The following is a 10,983-nucleotide window of genomic DNA, read 5'->3' as shown; positions in this document are numbered from 1 at the left end:
TTCGAGAAGAAATCAAAATTGGGATCATTTTTTTCTGATTCACTTTGGATTAAGATAAAGGTTGATTGAAGTGAGAAGGGAAGAGAAGGAGGGAGGTGTTATTGATGGAGAACTGAAGCGGCATGGAGGTTGTGGAGAACTAAAGAGGGGGGAGGGGGTGAGGGCTGGGGGTAGGGGTAGGGGCAGGGGTAGGGATATGACATGGATAATTGAGGAGGGGATGGTAATTAAATTATTTATTTATAATTTTTTTAAAAAAAACTCTAATTTAAATTATGCACTTTATATGTTGCCTAGATTAAATTTTTAATATGCAATTTTTTTCTCATTAGCGAATTTCAAGTAATTTATTTGAGTAAAAAATGACAAAGAAAAAAGTTCTCTCAATACTATACAAATTAATGAAAAAAACTTAAAAAGAACTCTCTGACAATTTAAATATGTTGTGAAAAATGATAAAATTTGACTCTATTTCATAGAGAAAAAAAGAAATTTAATTTTTAAAAAAATATCAATTTAAGTTTTAAAGTTAATTAACTATCTCTACTAATTAATTAAATGTCCAATTAAAAATGAACATGTGCCCATATTAATCAAATTTTAATACATTTTTTCCGTATCTCACATGCCTCTAAGAGAGTGAACACACTCTCTATGCCACCTCAGTACGAAAAGGTGCGTTTATTACACTTTAAAATAATTCAGGAAGGTAATAGGTTTCATGTATAGTTAAAGTGTGTCATTGAGATTTCACGTATAGTTGAAGGGGGTACTTGTGCATATTCCCTTGATTTTAACTAATTTGAGATTGAGCAATAGTATAAATAAATTGTAGCAGTTGACTAGTATCGTATTCTTAGTGGCCTTTGATAGGAAGTGTTTTACTCTTAAAGTACATTAATTTCTTTTTACGAAATGGGGACTAAAATATCCTTAAACTATCGAATTTGGTACAAAAATATCATTCGTTAACCTGTCAGCTCTTAAATGTCTTTGACGTTAACCTATTGATCCTAAAATACCTTCTTTTTTATGGTCAGAATTAAAAATATAATTAAAAAACTTATTTATTACTTGACATGATTTTTTGGTGTATTTTGCAACTAACTTAAACTAATTAAATATCAACACAAACTCGAATCCACCTAATATCCGCCCCACCTAAAAATCCCATTAAACTAAAGGGGAAAAACCTTATATTGTCATAGATTTGGTGTTTTTAAAGCTTTTTTAAATTCTCCAATGGTGATTTTAGTTTTCCTTTAAATATATTCTCAAAGTAATAAGTAAATTTAAAATTAAGTACAATAAATGATTTTAACTCTACAAACTTCAGCTCTCCAAATTTGAAATTGAGATGAGAAATTATTTGGCTTCATAAATGGAGTTCAATAATTTGCTTCAAACTTTATTTCTCATCTTATTCACTAAATCAACTAAATCGGATTAGGACAAACCAAATTTAATTCATAATTGATTATATTCAACAACTTACAACTTTTAAAAAGAATTACAATCGGATTCGAAATTCTTCAAATATCAAAACTAGTAGATAGATTTAATTTTAGGAAGTGTATGATTTCCTAAAATTAGATGGATTCGTATTTGAATTGGAATTTAATTAGTTTAGGTTAAGTATAAAACACATCAATGAAATTGTGTTATATATGTAATAAATGAGATTTTTAATTATATCCATAAAAAAGAAGGGTATTTTAGGATCAATAGGTTAACGTCAAGCGTATTTTAAAACAGAAAGATTACCGAAGAAAATTTTTGTACCAAATTCAATAGTTCAAAAATATTTTACTTTTTTAACATGAATTCGAATTTATCAAGCTTTCAAAATACTTTAAAAGTGAAATTTTCTTATGCATAACTCTATAAATCTATTTCTTTATAAAAATAATTTATCTTTGAGTCCTTTAGTTATTCACCATTATCTAGTTTAATTATCATCAATATATCTTGGTAAACCGCATATATATCAAGGTGTGTCCAGGTTTGGTTGGTATGATTTTCATCAATTGTTTTTGTCCAATTCTTTTTTAATACGTGACATACCTTGTCAAGACAGTTACCTTTCTTTTTTATCTATTCATATTTATATCCTTTGCAACAATTGTTGAGACGGACTTTCATGGAAAATGAAAATGCTCTATCGATTATGTTCTCGCATATTCTATCAAGTCTTATATGCAACATCAACTAGAAAACTATATCATTGCCCTAGAGTTAACTATTTCAAGGAGCTTGATAAAACTTCTCGCAATGAACTTTTTTTTTTATGTAATTCGATTTTGAGACACGCAAGGCCAATTAAAGTTTTTTATTCTAAGACTCAAACGGAAGATTTTTAGTAAATGAAGGATGAAGCCCATTTTTTTTTATCTATAATAAATTTATAAGTTAATTTTTCTTTTATAAATATTGACCATAAAAGATTACACTCTCTATTAAAAATTGCTTTAGGCCACCGATTTTATTATGCCGCATCTAAATTGAACATCCATTATCAGACAATTATAGGAATCACAATTATATTGTGTACATAAAAGAAAAAACATTGCTCGAGATTTGTTTTAATTATAAGTATATATATTTAAATCTCGGACATTCTTAATGAAATTGATGATTTCGCCACTTAATTAATGTCCAGCAACAAAATCTGTACCAAATTGTTGAGTCTCATAGAAATCTCTATTAAGAGCATCAACCCCAGCATCATCATTTTCATGGTATATTTCTACTGCTTCTTGTTTGGGCCTTGATTCCACATGGGCTTTTGTTGGATCTGGGCCTGCCACCTTTACATTGGGCTTTTGTGTTTGGGCCTGAACAAGAATAGAAGAACAAACCAAGAATATTAGGACAGATAATACAAGAATTGATCTTCTTGTTCTGTCCATTTTTTGTTAAAAAAAGATTTGGTTGGGGAGGGAGTTTGATTGATTTTCTTTGTTAATTTGGTCATTAAAAAGTTGGAAAATGTGAATTTAAAAGGAGGAAATTGTAACTGTTTTTTTGAGGAAATTAAGGAAATGTTCATTGGTCTCTAAGTGCTTAAACTAATGCCATTAATTTATCTAATAATACCAACCAAAAAAAATAGTTGTAATGAAATGGTAAAGGTTACTTTCATTCTTAACCAGAGATTTTAAGTACGAATTAAGGAAATAAAGTTCTCTTTTGATAAGGAGCACTAAAACCTCTATAGCGAATATTCTTTGAATGTAAAGTTGAATTGATCGAAACAGTGGATTTCAAACACCAAATGGTTGAAGCAACAAAAATAAAAGTTCTCTTATACTAAATAAGCATAATACATAAACATGACCCTTAACTTGACTTCAACGGGTAATTATGATCTTTAACTTTGGGTGTGCACAAGTAGATACTTAAACTTATATAAAATTGAACAATAGACAAATTCATCCTACATGACAATTTTGTGTCCTACGTGGAGTCCTACACGTAATATGCCGTGTAAGACACGTATGTCTACTTGTTTAATTTTAATAAATTATATTTGACCATTTCCCCCTTTTTAAAAAAAAAAAATATTTATTGGTCAATCAAACACCTACCAAAATTAAAGTCACAATAATGTATTTTGTTTGATAATGACTTGTCAAATGAAGCATTGAAGGGTCTATCTTGCTGCAAGTTTGCCTTCTTCATTCTTTTTCTTTATATCAAGGCATCATTCCTATCAGGTAGACTTTTCTAATAACTTCTGCTAATAATTTTCCAATATTTTCACTGTATTTAATAGTATTACTTATTACAAGTAATAATTTAGATGTGTACTATTTTTGAGATTGTTGATAATCATCTGATAAAGTAAGGGGATTACTACCTGCAGAGGAAGATCCATGATTTGAACTTTATGGGTTCGGAATTGAGATCTAAACATGTTATTTGTACTTCTATAGTAAAAATAAGTGTGGTGTTTAGGACAGTTTGCGTGCATATGTTCCATAGTAGAGACAGAACTAATATTTTAGCTTTATGGGTTCTAAATTTTGGAATTGATGACTTCAAGTGATAATTGTTGGTTCTAAATCTAATATTTGTCCATATCAATGAATTTTTAACACAAATACATTGTTTGAGCAAAAGCCAGTGAGTTCCATTGAACCTGTATCGTGCTTCTAGTTACACTACTGTTCCACAGGATATCTGGCACTTCCCACCCGTCAGAGGCGGAGCCAGTAGTAGGAGGTTGGGGGTTCTAAATTTCCTTCCCCTTCCTTACCATTGAGCTATCAATCAGTTTTGTTAGGAGTTCACAAGTTATTACTTAATTTTTTAGTACAAATATAGGGTCTACTGAAAAGCTACTGGGTTGGCCGAACCCACGAACCCCCACTTAGCTCCGCCCCTGCCACCAGTAACATGTGCTAGGTAACTATATGGACCAAGGATAGGATAGATGGGAAGAAATGACGTTACTGTTTTTATCTCTATTGGGATTTGAACTCGAGATCTCGTAGTTCTCAAACCACTTCATTGACCAGTAAGTCAACTTTTTTTTTTACATATAAATATGTATAGAATCTAACTAAGCCAAAGATACTGAGCTCGGATGAGCCAAAAGTGATCTGGAGTACAACAAAAGTATGCTTAAGATGGCCATTAGTCATTACTTGTGAGCATGTTTTCGTTGTCAGTGTATGTAAGTTGAAAAACTCATTCTTCTTTTCCAACACCTCAGAATTTTTCATTTTCTTGGATTTTAACTCATACAACTGCCAATATGTGTGTTATTGTTTACTTTGTTTCCTAGTTACTGGATTAGGATTACTATAGATTGCGTTACCTGTTATTACGATTGCATAATACATTTGTGTGTTGTTCCTAGGAATAACTAAAGGAAAGCTGCTCCAACGTCTAGTTTGATCATAGTTTGTTTAATGTAATTTCTAAGGAAGAAGAAATGGCTTATGCTGCTTTGACCTCTGCTGTATGCTCGCTCGAGTTGTTAATGCAATGCAATCATCCATTACTGAATAATCTTCATAGGAGAGAGCAAATCTCATCACTAAGCAAAAGAATTATTGCTTTTCAAGAGTTTTTGGCAGATTATGAAACGATAAAGCATAGGCATGAAAGGCTGAAAATGTTGGAAGGAAAGATCAAAGTAAAAACATATCAAGTTGAAGATATTGTTGACTCAAAGCTGAGAAAATATTTTCTGGCCAAAAATGCAAATTACCGAAGAAAGGCCTTCGAAGTACTATGTAAGAGGTTGCAGGTAGCAATTGAAGAAATGGAATTCATCAAAAAAGAAGTGATGAAAATTAAGGGTGAAAAGATTAGTACTTTGAAGTTTCGTTCTAAGGTTTCACCGGCTAGGCATGTATCGACAAGTAGTCCAAATGTGCAACAAATACCAGTTGGTTTCCAGGATGACTTGGAGAAAATAATTGATAGGCTCAATGGTAGGCCTTCTGAACTAGATATCATTACTATAGTCGGAATGGCTGGTATTGGTAAAACAACTCTTGCGAAGAGAGCATATAATGATCCTTCTGTTGTTAATCGGTTTGATGTTCGTGCTTGGATAACTGTTTCTCAAGAGTATAGAGAAAGAGACATTTTATTTGGTCTCTTTTATTCTGTTGTTCCTCCAACCAATGAAATCAATCAAGAGAGTGACAAACAAGCTGCTGATCAACTGCATGGTGGACGAATGACTCATTCTTCGAAAGAAATATATGAAAGAAGAAACCAAGAAACTGCAGATCGAGTGTACAAAAGTTTAAAATATAAGAGATTTCTTATTGTTGTCGATGACATGTGGAGCACTGATGCTTGGGACAATGTGAGCAGGTTGTTTCCTGATGATAATCAGGGAAGTCGTATCATACTAACGAGTAGGCTCATTGATGTAGCAACTTATGCTAATCCTGATCGGCAACCTCACCGACTGAATTTTCTAAACAATGATGAAGGTTGGGAGCTACTCCGTCAGAAACTTTTCGGGAAAAAAGGATGTCCATTTGAACTGGAAGAAATCGCAAGAAGTATTGCAGAAAAATGCCAAGGACTACCTCTAGCAATTGCTGTGGTTGCAGGGCATCTCTCGAAAATGAGCAAGACTACTGATTGCTGGAACACTGTTGCAGAAAGTGTGGGTTCCGTTGTGAATCGTGAGCCAGGGCAGTGTTTAGACATACTTGCTCTAAGTTATAACTACCTGCCTCAACATCTAAAAGCCTGCTTCTTGTACATGGGAGCATTTCCTGAAGATTTTGAGATTCCTGTGTGGAAGCTGATCAGGCTATGGGTTGCTGAGGGCTTTCTTAATGCAACAGGGCTTACGACCGTGGAAGAGATAGCCGAGGAGTGCTTGGAGGATCTTATTGATAGAAGTTTGGTTTTAGCTGTAAAGCGGTCTAACGGAAAACTCAAAACATGTAAACTCCATGATATCATGCGAGACTTTTGCTTAGAAGAAGCTAAAAGACAAAACTTTCTACATTTCTTGAAGAAGCAATCCCTTGATGTTCTATCAGAAGGCATAACAGCTCTGCGTCGGGTTAGTTTCAATTGTAGCACCATCTTCTCAAGTTACTCATTTCACCCCACTGATCCTACTGTTTCATTTTCTCGTTCCATCTTGGGATTCAATATTTCTCAAAGTCCAATATTTTCATTTATAGACTTCAAATTGCTCAGAGTTCTTGATATTCTTGATATCACTTCCCAATATTTCCCTCAGTTTCCTAGTGAGATAATGCAACTTGTTAATTTGCGTTACCTTGCATTGGCCACTAGTAGTGAATTCCCTCCAGCTGTATCACAGTTTTGGAGTTTGCAGACTTTAATCCTTCATGTGTATTCAAGAGACTCAACTTTGCCTCGGGAGATTTGGAAGATGCCAAACCTCAGACATCTCCATATTAAACCAAGCATCTGTTTCCCAAGCCAAACCAATGAAGAACATAACGGATACGATTCTTTGGTCTTGAATAACCTACAAACACTTACCAACATTACCCTTGCAGATTGTACAACAGATGTCTTCTCAAGCACTCCTAAGTTGAAGAAATTGGGAATATGTGAAACGGTCGAGTATACTTATCCAGTCCAGATTCTGTGGAGTGATTTTCTTTACACGTCTGATAATCTGTGGCCTTATTGTAGTGATACAATATCAGACTTGTGGTCAGATTGCCTTAGAAATCTCTCTCTCCTGCCTCAACTCGAAGCATTAAAGATTCTTGGGTTGACACCACCTGTACAAGTACCAAAATTAGCACTTCATCTCGATGCACTTCCAGAGAATCTTAAGAAGTTAACTTTGAGCTTCACCTACTTGCCATGGGAGAGTATGGCCTCTCTTTGTAGATTACCAAATCTCGAGGTACTCAAACTAAAGAATTATGCCTTCACAGGTCCAAAGTGGGAACAAGTTGAAGAGGGGTTCAGTTCTTTAAAACTGTTGCTGATTGATATGTCTGATATAAAACACTGGAGTGCCTCAAATGATCATTTTCCTGTCCTGGAACATCTAGTTCTTAAGAGTTGCCTTCACTTGGACAGCATCCCTCACGATCTGGGAGATATTCCAACTTTGCAGATAATTGAGCTGGAAAATTCAAGCCAATCTGCAGTGCTTTCAGCTAAAGAGATCCAAGAGGAGCAGCAAAGTATTGGTAACGAAACTCTAGAAGTGCGAATGGAGAGAAATTTCGGGAGAATAAATGCTGTTGCAACTTCTTAGTCCACCAGGCAAGTAGAGAAATGTATTTATTACAAGTTTTGCATGTTGATTTAAGTGACAACTTGAATATAGAATTTGTACTTTGAAGTCTCTTTGATATTAACAAAATTGATATGCGTTAATTGATCCAAGGGTCTTTCGGATACAACCTCTTTACCTTCACGAGGTAGGGGTAAGGTATTTTAATTTGTTAACACCAATACTATCTTATTTTTTTTGAAAGGATGAAAATGTTATCTATTTACTATTTCAACCCAATAAAACTATGTTACTCAGACTCTTAAAAAATGTTGGGTGCGTGTTGAATCCTTCAAAAGTAGAGTAGTTTTAGTTGATCTGACAAGTGTGGGGCAACATTTTTGGAGAGTCTGAGCAACATAGCAGAAAATCAGGTTTAACTTATTTGCTTGTTTGGCTTCATATCTTGATGCTTGCTCAGATAGCTTATTATTGTCATTGTTTCACTTATCCGAAGGTAGGATGAATAAACCAAGACGTCATGTCGAAAGTAGACAGGCTCTCAGTGTAGAAGTCGGAGTACCATACCTGAAATCTAGTCTTTGCAGATTGCTTATACATTATATCAGTCTAAGTTGCTATCAGATCAAGAAGTCCCATTGTTGATTAGACATTGTATTCACATCAATTCATCCAGAAGTTCATGTATATCGTTGATTCAACAATTTGCATTTTATTGTTGTAATAACAATGTGTTGAGTAGAAATAGCTCATCTCTTATATGTCGATGATACGATTGTGATATGTGATGCTGAGTGAAGCAGTTAAAGACATTTTGAGATTGATTCTCACTGTTTTTGAATTGTTTCAGGGTTATATGTTAACCGAAGAAAAAGTCTTATTTGTTTTACCAGTAGTTTTGGGGCGTGTGTGGCCTAGTGGTCAATGAAGTGGTTGAGAATGATGAGGTCTCAAGTTTCAGTTCCAACAGAGATAAAAACACTAGGTGATTTCTTCCCCATAGGTTCTAGCCTTGGTGAATGGAGTTACCTGGTAGCGGTTGCTGGAGTAATTTGAAAGACAAATGCCCCATACAAAGTAGTGTGCGACACACGAAAATCTATGAAGAAGAAGATTTAATTGTGCTCAAAGTGTTACCTTTGTGAAGTTCTAAAAGTGTTTTGAGAATGTCAAAATTACTTATTTTTGGTTGGTGGCATAAGATCCATACGTTCATTTGGTGGACAAAAGATGGAAGGGACTTATATTTAGATTTATCATGATCCTCCTATCTTTGGCAAAAATGTTGACTCATAAATCTCATCTTGTCAAGTCAAATCTCACACTTAGAGAACTTCGTGTACAACTTATATAATTCTTTTATATATGTAGGACCTCCTCAAAAAATGTCAAACTTACACATACCAAGACCACAAAGCTTCTTTAATTTGAGATGATGCAAATCTAATCTCATCTCCTGAGCTATACTTATAACTTACATAAAAATTTATTTTCAGTTCGAGCCTTGTTATTCTTGAGGTTAACACAAGTTTTTCTACTTTATTTCTTGAAAATTAGTTTTTTTTTTATGATTATACCAATCCAATTTAACTTTGTTCTAGTCTTGATAGACAGAGTTATCTGATATATGTTATTGGTCTCATAAAATTAGTCGATGTAAAAGAAAAGATCGATCAATTTAACCCTGTCTTAGCTTTGGTGGACAGAGTTATCTAGTACATGTTCCTGATGGAAGGTGACAAATATCCATGGAATTAGTCAAGGTGCGCGAGAAGTCAAGAACTCTTTAAAAAAAGGATTCAATTTAAATAGGGGAAAAGGGCCTGATATACCCCTCAACTTTGTCATTTGGAACTGATATGCCCCTCGTTATGAAAGTGACTCATATATACCCTTATCGGCTCGCTATACAAACGGCTCACATATATCCCTACCGTTACAAAATGTGCTCACATATACCCTTCATTTAACGAAAGTGAAAAAAAATAGTTTTAAATTTATATTTTTGACTTTTAATTTTTTTAAAAAATCACTTAGGGGTATATATGATTCCTCTAGCAAAGTTCAAGGTATATTTTAATCTTTTTCATACATAAATTATTTTTTGACTTCTTTGATTATCATTATTTGAGTTTCTTATTCTTATTTTATTTTTTTCTTTCATTCCTTAGTGTAAAGAAAAAAATTTAAAACTATTTTTTGTGGCTATATTATAATTTAAAACTATTTTTTTGTCCATATTGCAATTTAATTTTTGTATTTGAAGAAAAAAATTTGGTCATCTATAATAAGTTTTACAAGAATATTAGTGAAATATAAATAAATTTGACCAGCAAAATAATAAATTTAAATTAGTCATTGAAACAAAAAAAAATATGTTCGAGGAGGATTAAATATACCCATATGGGATTATATTTTTTTAAAAAAAATAATTAAAAAATTAAACTAATTTTTTTTTTTCATTTTTGTTAGAGGAAAAGGTATATGTAAGTCATTTGTATATAAGTAGAGGTATATATGAACCACTTTTATAACGAGGGGTATATTAGCTCTAAATGACAAAGTTGAGGGTATATCAGACCNGTGTGCGACACACGAAAATCTATGAAGAAGAGGATTTAATTGTGCTCAAAGTGTTACCTTTGTGAAGTTCTAAAAGTGTTTTGAGAATGTCAAAATTACTTATTTTTGGTTGGTGGATTAAGATCCATACGTTCATTTGGTGGACAATATGGAGAGAAAGAAACTATACTTACGCTTTATGCTTCAAAGATGAAAGGGACTTATATTTAGATTTATCATGATCCTCCTATCTTTGGCAAAAATGTTGACTCATAAATCTCATCGTGTCAAGTCAAATCTCACACTTAGAGAACTTCATGTACAACTTATATAATTCTTTTATATATGTAGGACCTCCTCAAAAAATGTCAACTTACACATACCAAGACCACGAAGCTTCTTTAATTTCAGATGATGCAAATCCAATCTCATCTCTTGAGCTATACTTATAACTTGCATAAAAATTTATTTTCAGTTCGAGCCTTGTTATTCTTAAGGTTAACACGAGTTTTTCTAGTTTATTTTTGAAAAAATAGTTTTTTTATGATTATACCAACAAAAGAAAAGATTCAATTCAACTATGTCATAGCCTTAATAGACAAAGTTATCTAATACATGTTACTGACAGGAGGTTACAAATATCCCATAGAATTAGTCGAGGTAAAAGAAAAGATTAATTTAACCTGTCCTAGCCTTTGGTGGATAGAGTT

General features: G+C 33.1%; 2 protein-coding genes across 3 annotated transcripts in view; one reads left to right on the top strand and one right to left on the bottom strand.

Moving 5' to 3' along the window:
* The window catches only part of LOC125862153 (small ubiquitin-related modifier 1-like), a 105,068-nt gene that overhangs the window by 24,808 nt on the left and 69,277 nt on the right, over positions 1-10,983 (bottom strand). The gene's annotated exons all lie outside the window — the stretch shown is intronic.
* On the top strand, positions 4,826-8,232 carry LOC125862112 (putative late blight resistance protein homolog R1B-16). Its single transcript, XM_049542111.1, has 2 exons — positions 4,826-7,740; positions 8,212-8,232. Exon 1 carries the CDS (start codon positions 4,940-4,942, stop codon positions 7,730-7,732), a length of 2,793 nt encoding a protein of 930 aa, XP_049398068.1. The 5' UTR covers positions 4,826-4,939; the 3' UTR covers positions 7,733-7,740; positions 8,212-8,232.

The sequence above is a fragment of the Solanum stenotomum genome, chromosome 4, assembly GCF_019186545.1.
Source record: "Solanum stenotomum isolate F172 chromosome 4, ASM1918654v1, whole genome shotgun sequence".
NCBI lineage: Eukaryota > Viridiplantae > Streptophyta > Magnoliopsida > Solanales > Solanaceae > Solanum > Solanum stenotomum.
This window is presented reverse-complemented; position numbering and strand designations above follow the sequence as displayed.

What these genes read in the sequence shown, in the direction of transcription:
- LOC125862112 (XM_049542111.1), top strand. Translation starts at nt 4,940, where the DNA reads ATGGCTTATGCTGCTTTGACCTCTGCTGTATGCTCGCTCGAGTTGTTA.